Below are 16,900 nucleotides of genomic sequence, written 5' to 3' on the forward strand. Positions count from 1 at the left end.
GAAAGGTCATGCCATACGTTCACCTGGGCAGGCTTCCGTGCTCTCTGCGGTGCAATGAGAACTGTTCTAGCCGGTACCGAAGCCCCTCCCATCACCCCACAGTTCCTAGAGCACCCAGCGTGACTCGTTCTAGGAAAGCTGTTCGTTGATTGTCTCACATTTTCCATAAGCACGGGTAAAAGAGAAGTCCAAACGTATCACACTTCTGTGCTTTTGTTTAGCCACATGAGATGAAGATCACCTCCGCCTACCTTCAGAGCATCGAGAATGCCTACAAGAGGACCTTCCTCCCTGAGATGAGGTGAGCCCAGGGCACAATGGATTGGTGTATTTATTTAATTTTACTTTCTAGGTGTTTTCGATGTGGACCGTGTTTAAAGTCTTCATTAAATTTGTTACAGTATTGCTTCTGTTTTGTGGCCTCAAGGCGTGTGGGACCTTAGCTCCCTGACCAGGAGTCAGACCTGCACCCCCTGCATTGGTAGAGGAGGTCTTAACCACTGGGCCGCCAGGGAAGTCGCAAGGATTTATCCGACAGAACTCCACACGTGCAGTTCCTTAGGCCCCACCCACCCAGGGGCGCGCTCTTGTTGATTTCAGTGGATGTCGTCTGGGGAGTTTTAATGTGACGTTCGTAAGCAACAGTGACAGCAGGTATTTCAGTTTGAGTTAGTCGGTTTGGGGTTGACTTTTGTTTTTTGATTTGCTTATTTTGCCAAGACATTTTTTTGTTGTGTTTTTAGAATATTTTGATGCTAGAAGTGAGCTGAAGCTGTACTCTGTGACAGGTTTTAGGGTTCGAGAACTCATGTGTTCACTCTAGGTGGCAACTGAATGGTCATGTTTGTTACCTGGAAGGCTTGCCTGAAGGTGCTGAGTCCGCACAAAATTTGTGAAAGGTCAGCAACGCCTGTACATACTTTTGAAGGATGTTCTTAAGTGGGGCCTGGGTTAAATGAAAACACCACCAGACCTTTTTCCATTGGGTTTCTTCTCTCCCTCCCTCTTTCTTTATTGAAAGCACCGAGGGATTCGTGGTTTCATCCACTCTCTCTAGATGGTCATTCTGTGGTCTGCGTGTGTGTCATGTGGAAGGGGTCATCTCCTACTGTCACTCAAGTCCAAGTAAAATTAGGATGTTTGAATAATGCTGTCACTGAAGGTCTCTAGTAGTATTTCTCAGACTTTTAGAAAACGTAAGCCTCTCTTGATACCTTAAAGTATTATGCTCTTGTTGTTTAAAATTTCAAAGTAACTGTAAAATTGTGAATAAAAACAAAGTAATGTCTAGCAGTTTGGGAAGAAAAGTTTGATTTTAAATTGGAATGTAGTTTTTTTAGCTGTGAGCATTGAGGCTTATAGTATCTCTGCTTGCTTGTGATAAGCTTTTCTCTCATAGGCAGTAGAAGCAACAGGGCGGACTGTAGGTCGTACTGCTCTATTTTCAAGGCCAGAAGTGCAGGAAAAAAGTCAGTTTTGTAAATCTTGTCCAGGTGAATATATAGAGCTATGAGAATAAACAGAGATGGTTGACCCTAGGATTTCAGTTCCAAAGATTCCTCCTGGAGATCTTCTGGCTACAAAATCACCACCGAGACAAGGCTGCCCAGCAAGTTCTCAAATAGGACGTTCAGCTGTAACATCAGGAAAGTAAAGCCTAGATTGAACTTGCAGATGGGGTGGGATTTTTCCTGTACCTGGCAGTTATTTTCCAGAACTTACCCTCAGGGCTTCCTGATCATGAAGTGTTTAGCAGTGATTCTAAGTATCCGTTGCTCCATTTGGCGCTCCGTCCTTGAGCTGCGTTGGGAGTCAGCTCGTGGCCTCTCCAAGGTTCAGCGCTCCCGAGGGGCCACTTTCCGTTGTGCTGGAGACCAGACAGCCTCCTCCTCCGCTGGTGAACCCAGCCCAGCGCGTTGCCCTCTGGTGACTGGCGAATCCCAGCGTGGAGTGGACGGTTTTTCACATCCTCACCGGTCAGGGCAGACGGTCAGACGTTCAGTTCTGTTTTCACATCCCTGCCTCGGTGGTCGGGCGCGGGCCTTGTGGGTCGCCGCACGATTTGGAAGCCGTGGCTCGCTGGTGATGGACTGGTAGTTCCCAAGGATGGGTTTTTACTGGCTCTTGGTCTCTGCTGGACGGTGGTGCCGCATGCTGGGTCACCCCGCGGGGTCCGCCTGGGAGCTTGGTGGTGTCACCGTAACGGCGCAGGTGTTGTGCCTTTCAGCTGATTCCCGGGCTTGAAACAGCAGCTTTCTCTGCACCTCATTCTGAGGAACCTTGCGGGCGGGGTGAGCTTCCTGCGTTGTGGTGTGCGGGGCCCTCGTCGGGAGGTGCCCCTGAGGATGTGCGGTGCGCCGGCCATGTACAGCGGGGCCTTTGCGGCCTCTGCTGGTCCCTCGTGCCAGGGCCGCTCGCTCTCCTAGAGTCAGGTCGCACTTGGAGGGAGAGGCTTCTCCGGCGTCCTCGCAGGTTGGGCTGGGTCTGGATGTTTTTAAGTGCCACGGGCTCAGTTCAGAGTCGCTCAGGAGTGTTAGACCTACTGTGCGTTGTGAAACGGGCCTGTTTCTGCTGCGTGGACTTCCCAGATTCCCAGGTTGGTCTCTTTCTCTCTTGGTCCCCAGCCTCAGCCACCTGAAAGGGGAAAGTGCAGCCAAGGGTCCGGCTCTGCCTGTGGAGCTGAACCTGTTGGGGCATGGAGTCGGGCTTCCACTCCGAGAGGCTGCGCTGCTGTCCTTTTGTTTCCGTCTCTCTCCTTGCAGACTCACCACCAGTCGGGCACCTCAGGCCCGAACGCTGGCTTCTACTTTGATAAGCAGTGAGCAAACCAGATGAAATAAAAAAGAGGTTTTTTTGTTGATGTTTGTTTGCTCTTCACGCGACACATGTAGCGCAGCACTGTGACTACAGAATATGTTTATTTTAAGATGATGCATTTATTCACCTGGAAGGAGGAAACTCCACTCTGTTTATGATGGTGTTACAGGCCGTCCTGTGCGCTGCTGCCCGACACTGCACAGGGGCCGGGCTTCCCGCCTGGAACCGCTTTGCAGGAAGGTTGGGTGGAGCCCTGCTTCCAGTAGTTTGTATTGGAGGAGCTGTATGTGGGCATATGCATGGGGGGCCGTGTGTTCTTAAGAGTATTGACCCTGGTGTAGATGTAGCTCCCGTCAGTAGGGGGCACTCTGGTGTAAAGACGCCTGAATGAGAAGATGCGGAGCGGTGTTCATGGGAGCGGTGGTCCAGCCTTGCCTTTCTGCTGTACCCTCCTGGAAGCGGGACGGGGGCGGCGGAGTCAAACACTTCTGCAGAGACAGGCTCTCCAGTGGGCCTCTCTGAAGCGTTCCTCGGGTTGGTCTGGAGGTGGTGGCGGAGGCAAGGGCACACTGACTAGGAGGCGAGTTTCAGTCTTCGCCTGGCTGGGCAGCCAGGTCTCCGCACAGCAGTAGATGTGGTGAGGAAATGGGTAGATGTGCAGGAAGCTCACTCCACTGTCCCCCTTTTTGGGACCCAGCGTGACTTTTCAGTGTCCAGACTAAGGACCTGGACTAAGGGAACCGATTTGCTGCTGTCCTGTTGCATAGTTTGGTTGAAACAGGTTATTTTGAGGGTTTCATTTGTCTCCGAAATTCCAGCAGCTCAAGTAACGTGCCCCTGCCATCCCCCCCTGGCTCCGCGACACCCACCCTCCAAACACCACTTAGCTGCTCTCTGTGCGTCCGTCCCTCTCAGGCCCCGGGCTCCCCTGTACCTTCCTGTAGCGAGTGCTGCAGCTGGAGATGGTTTGCGTGGCAGCAGAGATGACTCGTGTCCCTGCTCCCTGTAGACGCTGGCCTCACGCCCATGCAGCGGGGGGCGGTCCAGTCAGAGGGGAAGTCAGGAAACAGACCTGTAGCTGTCACCGTCCAGCCTCGAGCATGTCCCTGCTTCTGACTTGCCCTCCTTAGCTGGTCCTGCCCCGTGAGCCAGTTCAGAGAATGTAGAGTGTCGATATTTAGAGTGGGAGCCTTGATGTCATGTATTCATTTGTACGGTAACGTCCACGTGGAAAATTTACATGAATGTCATCTTGTTTTCTCTAACAGTGAAAAATGTGAGGTTTTACAGTACAGTGCAAGGGAAGCTCAAGATGCAGAAAAGGTAAGAAAATGGCTGAAAAATTTATAATTATTCTTACATTTAATTCATGTATAAGGTTTTTACAAATCAGGTAATGAATTCAGCTCCTACTGGTCTTAGAGGCGTCTGTGTTTTATAATCTAAAACAAGTACTGAGCCAACCCATCACATTCCCCTGTACATGAGATTTTGATTTTCTTTTAAATTATTCAGCTTCTAGAATCTTAAAATTATGGAATGGTGAAGATGCAAAGAACCTTAGGTTATCTGCACCAACATTTTTGTTAAACAGATGGTAAAACTGAAAGTTGGATTAGTTAACGGGAAAGACTTATTAAGACTGTTGACCCTTGAACTACATGGGTTTGAACCGTGCGTGTCTGCTCATACGTGTATTTTTTCAGTAGTAAATCCTATAGCACTGCATGGTCTTCAGTTTCCAGTAATAAACATCCTGGTGCTACACGGCACCGCAGATGTGCAGGGACCACTGTCCACGCACAGGGAGGGCCGCCTCCAAGTTGTACTCGGGGCTTTGACCGCGTGGAGCATGTCGTTCAGCAGCCAACTGTGTAAAGATACCAGCTCGCCCCCGATCCGCACGCGCATTTGTGACATCAGGTCACCCTCTGCAATTTTCAGAACTTAGTGAGCAATAACCAAACATTCTGAGAAAGAGTAACATTTTCCTGCCCAAGTATGCAAACATATTACAAACTTACGTTAATTAAGGCACTGTGGCATTAATGCAAGGATGAATAAATGCCTTAATGGAACAGGACAGAGTGCAGAAACAGGTGCATATGTGCGCTCATGTGTGTTCGTAACTTTAGGTTGGAAAAGGCAGTACCTTAAAGGTTGATAAAAAACAAAATAGAGGAAAATAGATTATTTCTTAAATGGTATTGAGGCAAATGACCATCTGTTACATTAAAGAAAAAAGGCCCGTATTTTGTGTTGTATATTAAGCATAAATTACTAAAAACACACAACAAAAGGTGTAAAAAATCTAGAAGAAAATACAGGTTTTATGATCTGGGGTTGGGGTGTAGGTGGTGACAGCAGACAGAAAGCTTTGCAAAGCAGTTGGCTGCTTTAATGATAGCACAGCTCTCAGCTGCCTCCTGGCTTGGGGAGAGGGGAGGAGAGAGTTGGAGGGAATAGGCCTCTCTCCTCCAGGACGGGAGACCCGCAGTCAAGTCCGGCTCTGGGCCCAGCCCTGGCAGTTCTTTTCGGCTTGGCTCTTTCTACTTGGACCCGTTAAGTTGCATTTCATTTCCTTCCAGCCTTCTTTTTCTGTGACGTTGATTTTTGTTTGTCTTTGGGTAATTTTTGTTCCTTTGACAGACTGTTTCCATGGCATGTGCCTGAGCAGAAGAGTAATACATTTTCTCTGAGACTGGGTTATTATTTGTGTTCATAACTGAATGTGCTCCAATTCTTGAAAGCTAAAGAGAGGTCCCCAGGTTCGGTGTGTTTTGGGGGAGAATGCGTCTGGAAAGGCCGCCCCACTGAGAGGTCAGGCTGTACGGACCGCAGGCTTTGGGGCTGAGGAACTTGGATTATTGGCGCTCTCTAGGAAATGTATTTATTTTCTTGTCCTGTTGTTTCGAGTGGCTGAATCTTGCCTTCTGGAAGAAGGTTACATGGGAGGAAATGAGGAGTCTGAGGAATGCTGATTTTCCTCCCTCGTCTTGATTCTTCCTGCACCTGCTCCTTTTCTCCCAGCCTGCCAGGGAGTTTCCACAGCACCCCGGTGTCAGCTGGGCCAGGTGCCCACACTGGGCGTCGTCACTCGGCCCCCACTTCACAGAAGGCTGTCTGCCCACCTTCCTTTCATTTTGACTTTCACAGTGCGATTCTCCCTGCCAGGTATTTGTGGTTTGTCGTGCACTGAATGTTGTCTCATTAAATTCCTCTGTCCAGGTGATCGAGGATATTGAGTATCTGAAGTACGAGAAAGGCCCGTGGCTGGACCAGGACGACCGCACTTTCCACAGTCTGAGGATGCGGTGAGTCTGCCGGAGCTGGGCGGTGGCGGGGTGGGGGCAGGGCTGGCTTCCAGTGTGGCGCGTTGCCTGCTGTGGGAACTTACAGAATTTTGGAGTAACTGTGTTGCAGGTTGCTGGATACTGAGGCATACTTCCTGTTCCCTTCCACACAGGCTCTTGCTTTCTTGACCTGGCGGTGAATTGATAGACAGCCATTATTAACTCACCAAGTATTTTTCTTGCGCCCTGTGCCAGGCAGTGTTCCAGATTTAGGGAATATAGTGTCAAATAAAAGTCCTGCTGTCACTGAATCAGTAGAGCCATACGGGTGCTAAAGGCCGGGGAGAAAGGTAACCCTGAGTAATGGGGCAGCCAGTGGCTGGGGTGAGTGACAGAGGGCGCTCTGGGGAAGGCTTGAAGGCCTCTCTTCTGAGGAGACCCGAGTGTGCGAGGACTGGGCCCCGCAGTGTCTGGGGTGAGCGTGGGGCAGGGATGCCGGCGGGTGGAGAGGTCCTGAGACAGGAGCCGCTGGGGCTGGAGCCGGGAGAGGAGGGGCGGGGAGGCCATGGTGAACATGGAGGTGGGGGAGGCCACGGCAGAAGGGGACATGCTGAGTGGGCTACTTTGTTTGTGAGAGATGCAGTGACACGTGGGCAGTATTTTGCCCAGAAAGCCCATTAGACACTCAGTGCGCAGAACTTGTGCTGGGTGCTGGTCACACAGCGCCCTCTGCTTTAGTACCTCCTTGGGTCCCAGCCTCCCAGCGAGGAGGCAGGTGCTCACCGTGGTCACGCTGTCCCTGGGGCATGGGGCTTGGTACTCCAGCCCAGGGAGACGGCGGTGCAGGCCTGCTGTGCTCGCAGCAATGGGTAAGTTCTGTAGGCGTACGGGCTGTGCTTCTGCAGAAGTGTTCCAGGCAGAGAAGACAGCTCCGACCCAGGAAACGTCACTTTCCTGTGAGTGTAGGTGACTGCCCCTGTGCTGGAGGGATCCGGGGAGCCGACCCCCGTTGTGCCCCGGGGCGGGGGCCTGGCGGAGGCTCGCATCGGCCTGCGCTGCTGGCACCCGGGCTCAGGCGGTGGCGGGGCTCGGTCAGTGTCGGGAAACACATGTCTGTGTGACCCTCACGTGGCCTTCTGCCTGGGTGACCGCTCTGCCGTCAGCCCATCGGGTGAGCGCCGCGGAGCTGGTCTGCTGGCCTTTCTCGGTGCAGAGCACTTTGCTAGGTCAGTTTCTCTGAATAGCGAACGCACTTGTTTCTTTCCACTTGGACGCACCCTAATATGAGCGTGTATGGAAAACGGACCTGCCGTTAGTTTCCCACATCCTGTGCTTGAAAGTGAACAAGTTTTCCTTTTGAACCTGTTGATTTAATTGTTAAAACTAAGACTTAAAATTTTATTCATTTTTCACGGTTTTTGTTGTGTGTTTTTTGTTTTGTTTTGTTTTTTTTTGCGGTACGCGGGCATCTCACTGCTGTGGCCTCTCCCGTCGTGGAGCACAGGCCTCGGACACGCAGGCTCAGCGGCCATGGCTCACGGGCCCAGCTGCCCTGCAGCATGTGGGATCTTCCCGGACCGGGGCACGAACCCGTGTCCCCTGCAGGCGGACTGTCAGCCACTGCGCCACCAGGGAAGCCCTGTTGTGTGTTTTAAGGTGGAAGAAATCGCATGTTTTGTACCAATGAGAGAGGTCCTGTGGCTGGGCTGGGGGTATGGATGCCGAGAGGACAGGAGAGGCCCTGGAGGAGGGTGTGGGCTGGTGCACTGATGGGCAGTTCCTGCTTCCCACGCTGGCGCTGGGCAGGCGGGGACAGGGCGGGGCTTAGGGAAGTGGGTCTGCGCCAGGCGCGCCTGGAGCTTCTCTTCAGCTGGCTTCTGTCTTCATAGAGAAATGAGAGACGGGTCATCAGCCCTGAGAGGCCTTGAGGGCGGGAGGGGCCGTGTTGCGGTTTGAGGAGGGAGGAGAAGGTCCAGAACGCCGCCCAGGCCCGTGGGGAGGACCGGCCGGGAAGGAGCTGTGGGCGGCTGCCGCGGACGGGGGTGCCCGGTCGTGGAGGTCCCGTGGGGGTGAGGCAGAGCTCTGCATGAGGACGGGGTCGGGCTTTGCCGGTGGGCGTGGGCGAGCGGGGGAGCTGAGCGAGTGTGGTGATGAAGCGTCTAACCTGGGGAGGGGCACTGAAGAAAGACTGGGCTCGGGAGGGTCAGAGGTCAGAGTCACAGCCACACGTGGAAGAAAGTCAGGAAACGGAAGTCCAGGACGGAGCCAGATCACCTGCAGTTCTGCCACCACAGGAGCCAGCGTCAGAGTTTAATGCACGCTCTCCCAGTCTTTTGTAAAGTGTCGGTGTGTTCATATATTTCTAAATAAAAATAACCTTGCATTATGTCTTTGTATTGTAACTTCTAATATGAGCATGTCCCTATCTTGTTAAACGTTTAAAACTCGATTTTTTAATGGCTGCTCACACTGCATAAATCCATTGACTGATGCCAGTCAGGGGTTGGCAAACCATGGTCTGTGGGCCCACCCAGGCCTCAGCTGCTAAGAATGGTCCTTACATTTTTAAAAGACTGAAGGAAAAAGTACATATATGAAGCCGTACGTAGCTCTCTCAGGCTGAAATATTTACTATCTGGCCCTTTACAGAAAACGTTGTTGACCTCTGAGATACAGGCATAATCCATTTACCGCTTCTTTAATATCAGTCTTTTGGGTTATTTCCATTTCTTCATAATCGTAATAACGTTAATGAGCATAGTGTATTTATTTTTGTTCCATTTCAGGTTACTTTCTTAAGGTATAAAAGTGGAGTTACCGGGTCAGATTATATGAACACATTATGCAACTATTGGTGTGTTGTGAAATTGTTCTCCAGAAGATGTGTACCAGCTTGCACACTTGAACCGGTCTTCTGAAAGCCCTTATTAAGACAGAATAGTTAAAATAAGAAGCAAACAAAAACTTGTGATTTTGATATCAAAGAAAAGCATTTGCTTTATTTTTGCATTTCATAAACACTGAACTTCAAACAGGTGTATTTTTATTGGCTATTTATTTGTCCTTTGTGAATTTTTTCTTCATGTTTATTGATCTTTTTAAAGCACCAGCTCTTTGTTTTATTGATTTTCTCTGTTGTTTTCTTATTTTCAGTTTCACTGACATCTACTCCAATTTTTATTGCTATTTTTTTTAACCTGTTTCCTTTGGGCTTCAGTTGCGCTTCTTTCTCTAGTTTCCTAAGGTAGAAGCTTAGATGATGAACGATCTTTCTTCTTTCCTAATGTATGCACTCGATGCTATAAATTTCCCTGTAGTTTAATTCCACTGTGGTCTTAGAACATACTTTGTATGATTTCTGCCCTTTTACCCTTGTTAAGACGTTTCATATGGTCAGCAGTGTTTTCTGTCTTGAAGAATGTCTGGCTGAGCGTGAGAAGAGTGTGTATTCTGCTGTCGTCAAACGGCGTGTTCTACAAATGTCAGTGAGACTGAGCTGATTGGTGGTGATGTTCAGGTCATCCATGTCCTTACTGCTTTTCTGTTTGCTGGATCTGCCCGATCCTGAAGGAGAGTGTTGAAATCTTTAACTGCAGTGGCAGATTTGTCTCTTTCTCCTTTGAGTTTTATTCGTTTTTGCCTCGTTTATTTTGGCGCTCTGTAAGTTGCGTGCGTGTTTAGGATGTTAAGTCTCTTCTTGGACGACTGAGCTCTTTACTCTTACACAGTGCCCCTGTGTAAAGGATTCCTGATCCTTTCTTGTTCTGAAGTCTGCTTTGTCTAAAGTTAATGCATCTGTTCCAGCTTTCACTTAATCTAGCAGTGGTGTATCTTTTTCCATCCCTTTACTTTTAGCCTGAGTCTTTGGATTGATTTCAGGTGGGTCTCTTATAGACGGCATATAGCTGGTCTTATGTTTTTAATCTACTCTGTCAGTCTCCAGCTTTAATTAGTATATTTGGGTAGTTCACATTTAAAGCGGCTCTTGATATATTTGGATTAATTTCTACCACGTTTGTCATCATTTTCTATTTGTTCTTTGTTTCCTTCCCCTGCCCCTTTTTTCTACCTTTTCTGGTTTTAATTGGGCATTCTGTATGATTCCATTTTATCTTTTCTCTTAGCACTTCTGTTGTACTCTGTAAAAATTTGTTATCGTTGTTGTAGTTTCCAGTTCACGTCTGCCTGCTTTCAGGTGGCGATACCACTTCACGGCTGGGGCAGAGTCCTCCCTCCATCCCTTATGGCGTTGCTGTCATTCATTCCACTCTGTGTGCTCTAATCACCCATATGTTGTTGCTACTGTTATTCCAGGACAAGCAATTGATTTTCATTTTTCTCAGCTTCCTTTGTTGTAAAGGACTAGAGAGGTGGTTTCCAGGCTATTTCCTTGTTGGAGCTGAACCTGGAGTCCCTCTTTGTTTTTTAAAGCTTAGTGGTTGACTTTGTTTTTTGTCAGATACTTACATATGTATATGTGTTTGTAAATTTACCTAAATGATATTATGTACTATTTCGTTCTGAACCTTGTTTAAAAAAGATAATCTTTACAGGCAGACTTGAGAGAGAATGCAGGTTGGTTCCAGACCACCACAGTAAAGCAAGTCTCACAGTAAAGCAAGTCACATGAACTGTTTGGTTTTCCAGCGCATATAAAAGTTATGTTTACACCAAACCGTAGTCTGTTAGGTGTGCAGTAGCATTATGTCTAGAAAAACGTACATACCTTAATTAAAAAATACTTCATTGCTAACAAATCGTAACCACCATCTGACAGCGCAGGGTTGTCACGAACCTCCAACTTGTAACTTGTAAGAGACGCAGCACCTGCACAGTGCAGTAGAGCAGAGCGCGTGAGGTGAGGTCTGCCTGAGCTGCTGCGTGGTGTTCTCCCTCTGCTGAGAGCTCGAGGCGTCAGCTTGATCCCAGGCACACAGTCAGCGCCGACACCGTGTCTGGGAGGTGTCTGAGAAACGTTTCCTGAGTCCACAGCACTCCGCCTGGTGGAGGCTCCCGTCCTCTTGCAGGTGGGGGACTGGGCCTCCAAGAGCACTGCCCCGCTGAGGTCCTGGAGCCGTGGTGGGCCACGCAGCCCTCAGCTCGCCGCGCCCTCCTGCGGTCTCCGTTGTGCCCTCCCTCCTATCTCAGCCTGGAGGCCGGGTGGGATCGTTGCTTCCTCCCCTGGGGTCATCTGCTTGAACCCTCCTTTTCCCTACTGACCCCTCACCTTCCCCTGGGTCCCGCCCTCAGGGTGGTGCTGGTCTCCGGTGACTCTTCTTTGGGGTTTGATCTCCGCTTCTTGGTTAGTTATTTCTTCATCCCACCCATCCCCTGTGCGTACGCCCGCCAGGTTAATTTTCATAAAATGTCACAGTGACCCTGTTCTTTCTTTACTCAGAATCCTTCGGTGGCATATCTTGGTTTAGGCATAAATCCAAGTTTCATTTCCTAGAATTAATTCAGAGTCCTAGTCATCTGGTTCTACCTCTTCCATCAGGATACAGGCAGCCTCCTGAATCCATTACCTCCCCCTGCCCAGTAATTACCCGAAGATCTGAGCATTCTCCTAAGCCTCGCTCTGTTCACCTTCTTTTCTACTTGAACCCTTCTCTTAACTTTTCCGGCTGTCGTTTTATGTGGATTTATATGTGATTCTTGTTAGTATTAGCTACTGCAGGGCAGAGTACGTGAAAAACATACAAAAAGGTGACTGTCCTGGCGCCCTGACATCTTGCTGAGACTGGGCTCGGCAGCCCAGTGGGATGTGGGATGCCTTTTCCACTCCTTCCACGGGTGGCAAGCACAGTGTAATTCCTAAAGGTACTCTGGAATGTGTATCAGTTAGATGCTAGACCATGTCCAAAGTTCATGTCTTAAGATCATAATCTTATTAGTTATTCGGTTATGTTGATATCAGAGCATGGAGAGGGAGCCAGCCTGTCATTCCCTCACAGTTTACAAATTACAGCGTTCCATTGTTTTAATTATTTTTGAAATAAATGGTATTGTTCTTCCTTCTCGCAGTTTTTTGCTCCTCTGCCTCCCAGTGTTATTGCATAATGGTTTACAATGGTAATTGTGTTTACTTTCGTTTAAGTACCATTTCGTAATTTGGGAGACTCAAGTGAAAATTATGACCGTTTTCTAAGATAATTATGGTAAACCTGCCATTTACCAGTTATACTCATTTTGTCTAGAACCTGACCAAATTATTGGTTTAGGACATTTTTGTACCATCTCCGAACGTGTGTGGTGTGTAATTATGTGCGTGTGAGTGCTTATTTCCCAACCTTGATAGCATTTTGTGTTCTTATCTGTAATCCACAACTGACCGGCGCCGCCCTGGCGGTTTCATCCTCGTGCTGGAGACTCGTTACCAGTGAGGCCTCCACTGCGCCCACCTTCCTCCCGCCCTCCAGAGCCTGGGCTCCCCTCTCGCCCTTGCTGTTTCATCACTGCGACTTGTGTTTCTAAGACTCCTGGAGGCTGGATTTCTAACAGGAAATTCCAGTGCTACAAAAACTGCAGGGTATGAGTTTGGTATCAGAAGTATAGGGTTTCAAGCAGAACTTTGCAACTCAGGAGAAACTAAAGAATATGCTTTGGACATGTTTTAGGAGAAAGTATAAGCATTCTGTTAATTGGGAAACACTTTGAGTCATAAGTCATAGTTTACTATTTTTGTTTTCTTTCTCTTCTTGGCCTCACTCTTCTGTTTTGGAATTATGTGGCAGAGCACCTCGTTTTGTGAACCACACTGTAGGATGCTCTGTCTTCTTACGGGGGGTGGGGGGGCACTTTGGCCTGTGATGTGAAGAACGTGTGCTCAGGTTTTGAATCTCCTTAATTAAACTAAGTGCTCTGTGAACAGAATGTTTCCTTTCACCGCTTTTTGCTCCTGAATCATAAAAGGCTTCCTGTTGTCTTCGTTCCTCGCTTATCTTCAATCTGGAATGTGTCTGTAGTTTTTGGAGGCTGAGATTTGGGGTTTACTGGAGACAGGACACACGGGCTCTTCTTGGTCATCGTTTAAGCTGGTAGTCAGAAAGTGAAGGAGCAGTTTATCCAAGTTTGAGTAAGTGGGAGAACAGTCACTGTAGATTATTTTTTTAATCTCCAAAGGCAGTTTGAAGATATTTGTTCAAAGATACACCCATTTTGAAAGGGGGGGGGTTGTGTGTAAACTGTAATTCTGCCAACTTAAGCATAGATGGCGCCGTTGCTCTGTGTATTCCACACAAGCCCCTAGGCCCGTCTGTTCTTTCCAGTTCTTCAGGGTTGTGTTAGGTTTTTCAAACCACAGAGAAAATCAAATCATACCCCACTTTGATATTTATTAACATTTAAAAATATAAACTTCATTTTTAGTTGAAGTTGTTTATGGTGAGATCACTTTAAAAATTATCCTTGCTGTAATAAGTATAGGATAATTCTATTTGTGTTAAAAATAAATATGTACTTTATTGATACCTGCTGACGAAAGGTATTCTATAACCAACTTACGGTTAAAACTGAGAAAAACTTCTCATGTTTGAGCGTGTACGTTATAGCCATATGCAAGATGTCGCAGCAGGGTTTGCTTGGAGTGATGTTAGGTTATTGGGTTACTAGTTGTCATACGAGTGGCACAGACACAGTGTTTACGGTGACCCTGGGATGTGCCTGTGCCTCCTGTTCAGTCACATTCAGCCTGTCACAGGTTCTCAGTGCTCCGTGGTCCTCTATGGGAGAGGGGCCGAGCGTCACCTGGGCTGGGCTGGGACCAGGCGGTGCTGACTGCGGCTGGGTCTGCCCAGGGTGCAGGGGGCAGGCCTGGGCTTGTCCTCACAAAGCGCCTGAGAGCCAGATCCATTGAAAAGAGCTTCCGTTTGGGCCATTACAGACAGAAACTAAGTCATTAATGGGAAAGGGGCCATTTAAAAGAATCATTTTCTTTGTTTTGAGCCCTTAAGAAAGGAAACTTTATTTTAACATTTTTTCCTAAAAGCGCTCAAAATGCTTTTTATCTTCAAGTGTAGTGGTTATATTCAGACTAAATTTAATTTAAAATAAGCAAGTTATAACAAAGTATAAATATTTTAGCATTCAAAAGAAAATGGTCAGGCAAGGAGTGTGTCCTCTCATGTGTGTTTCTCGGTGCCGAGAAAAGCAGGGGAGGAGACGTTTATAAGCAGGGGTGCAGCAGGCCGTCCTGCGGGGCAGTTCTCCCCAGCCCCGCCCTGCGGTTCCATGAAGGCCTCGTCAGCCTCCGCCCCTGGAATCGGTCCCCCAGGCGGCGTGGGCATCGCGCGGGGCGGTGGCGCGGGGCGGGGGGAGATGCAGGGGAGTTGCTCGTCTCTCTTTCCCCCAAGAGTCACTAAATGTGCACATTGTTCATGAGAGCAGACCACGTGCGTGGCACTGTGACATGTGGTGTTTGTGTTTAGCTCTGTATTCCTGGTAGTCCTATGTTTAAAACACACTGCGGCTCCTTTTTTATTTTTCAAAACTGTGTCTGTCCCCAAAGGGAGTCACCTGTGGCCATGAGACTCTTGAAAGACCCTGTCTCTGGCTGTGGAAGTGGTTTCAGAAGAGCAGCTCCCACAGCCCAGATGGTCTTTGGGGGAAAGTTTGGCTTCTGAGATGACTGCTTGGGAACGCATGGATGAATTTTTTAACATGGATGTTTAAAAAATCAGCCTGATAGCTTATTTTATTATATTTACTTTGATATTTAGTGTGACTATATCTGCCTTATCTTCTAGGGTTCAGAACAAGTTGGAGGTGCTGAATTACACAACCATTCCTGTCTATCTCCCAGAGGTCACCATCGGCTCTCACCAGAGTGACCGGGTCTTCCACGAGTTCATGGAGGTGAGGCCCTCGAGTGCCGGGTCTCAGACAACTGGCACAAAGTCACTTCTCTGAAGAATGCTTTCTGTTTGTTTGTTTTAGTGAGAGAGCTCCGTTTTCACTGCAGTAATTCTCCTTTCCCCCGTCATCAGTGTATTGACGCGGCAGGGCCGCGTGCAGGGCGCTGCCCCTCTGGGCCGTGTGTGCCGCGGGCAGCCTTCTGGGTCAGCGTGTTGTCTTGACGTCAGAACCTTCTCTCTTCCTCAGCTTTCCTCTACGTCCTTTCATGTCAGATTTCACTCTGGCGTCGCCTTCCTCTTCACGGTACATCCTCCGGAAGGAGGGAAGGTGTGTGTTTCTGCAGAAGGCGCTCGGTTGGACGGGAGCCCTCGGGAGGGCGAGGGGCAGGAGTGAGGCGGGAGCTGGGCGGGGCCGAGTGTTTATTGGTCGTCTTTCTAATTTCCGTAGCTTTTTAGTGAATTACCTGTTTTCAGCATGGTGAATGGTGAACTTAGAGAACATTGTAAGTTCTGCCTTGGAACCTGGCCGGTGAGTGAGCACCTCCTCCGAGAATCGTGGCGTCGGTGGGGTAGTGAGAACGTGACCCGTTTCCGCGTCAGTGGTGGTTGTGTTTGGTTATAGGCAAAGGTGTGAAATGATTGTACTTAGGTCAGAACTTCAAGCTGAGCAGTCAGTACTTAGGTGAGTTGAAATCTGGGTTAGATATTTTTGCATGACTGTGATTCTCTGATTTGATGCTTAGCACATTGCTTGCACCTGCGCCGATCGAATGTCCAGGGGTTCCCCGTTGCTCTCTTTCTTACCTGAGATACTTGGCCTTTTCTTTTACGTAAGTTCTTTTGGTGGCCTTGGAAGTGGTGGTGTTAAATGTAGACATTCGGGGAAGTAGGTAAAACTGTAAAGGTGTCACTCGGAGGGACCTACAGTTAGTATTTTGGCACGTTTCTTTCTTCCTGATGTTTGCGGGGATGTGAGTGCGTACGTGGTGTCTCTTTCTCTTTTTGAGGGGAGCTGGCAGGCCAGAGGCTGAGCTGGCTCCTCTCGGCCGCTGGTGCCTCGATGCCGCTCCTGCCGAGGCCGGGAGACCCACCCCGTCGCTGTCCCCACCCTACATGTAATGACCCACCCGGCCTTGATGAGGCCATCTTACAGGCGGCTGTGTCCTGTCATCAGGGCTGCTACCTTGTGCCGGCCTCCACCGTCCTACTTAAATTTGTCCTGCAGCTCCCTGTCTGGCCTCCTCCGCGTCGGGTCTCTCCCTGCAGCCTTCCTCTGCAGCGCAGAAGTGCCTGAGCTGAAATGCCAAAGCGGCAGAGTCTGTCCCATGCCTGCAGCCCTTCCGTGACCTCTGATGAGTTCGGTCCTGCAGGGTGGGTGCCCTGGCCCCTGCAGAGTCCCCTCCCTCATCACAGCCCTGCGAGCGCCCGTGGTCTCACTGGTGGTGTCCGTTAGTCCATATGCGGGGCCCTGGGGGCTTGGAGGTGGTGCACAGAGAATTTTGAAACACATATAAGTACATTGCCCTTTTAACCTGTCGATTTTTCTGATGACGCCAGAGTAGTGATTTACTGATAATGTGTCTTTAACGCCTCTGTAACGTTCTGTGACCTCACTTTTAAACAAGGAAGCAACGGGCAGTGGGTTCAGAGATTGTGCAGTCACCCACGTGTGAGTGGGATTTAGGGACGTGGCTTTGTTTCGGTGGTTTTTCTTATGCTTGCTGTTTGTGTTGAGTGGTACTGGCTTTTCACTTGTATTACTGATACAGAGTTTCCTTTTAAAATGAATTTATGTAATAAAAAAAGGCATGGCATTTTTTAATGTAAGCGGCAGTGCACGTGGTATGCAGCTGTGACCTGACGGGCAAGGTGCCCTCGGATGACCTGAGTAGCCGCCTCTGCTCATTTCAGGTTCTTCAGGCATCAGGCTCTTTCATC

General features: G+C 49.0%; 1 protein-coding gene across 3 annotated transcripts in view; it reads left to right on the top strand.

Moving 5' to 3' along the window:
- Window positions 1-16,900, top strand: part of NDUFA10 (NADH:ubiquinone oxidoreductase subunit A10) — a 49,097-nt gene that overhangs the window by 9,255 nt on the left and 22,942 nt on the right. The window contains exons 6-9 of one of the 3 annotated variants that reach the window (XM_022568135.2): window positions 222-301; window positions 4,086-4,140; window positions 6,046-6,131; window positions 14,855-14,963. In XM_022568135.2, the coding sequence (XP_022423843.1) occupies window positions 222-301; window positions 4,086-4,140; window positions 6,046-6,131; window positions 14,855-14,963 (330 nt within the window). Of the gene's footprint in view, window positions 1-221; window positions 302-401; window positions 4,060-4,085; window positions 4,141-6,045; window positions 6,132-6,283; window positions 8,496-14,854; window positions 14,964-16,900 lie in introns of those variants that run through there. The other 2 variants (XM_089916113.1, XM_089916112.1) reach the window with 2 other exon arrangements.

Source organism: Delphinapterus leucas, chromosome 8 (genome assembly GCF_059928025.1).
Source record: "Delphinapterus leucas isolate spDelLeu-1000000601 "Yukka" chromosome 8, BTC_Dleu_Yukka2, whole genome shotgun sequence".
Lineage (NCBI taxonomy): Eukaryota > Metazoa > Chordata > Mammalia > Artiodactyla > Monodontidae > Delphinapterus > Delphinapterus leucas.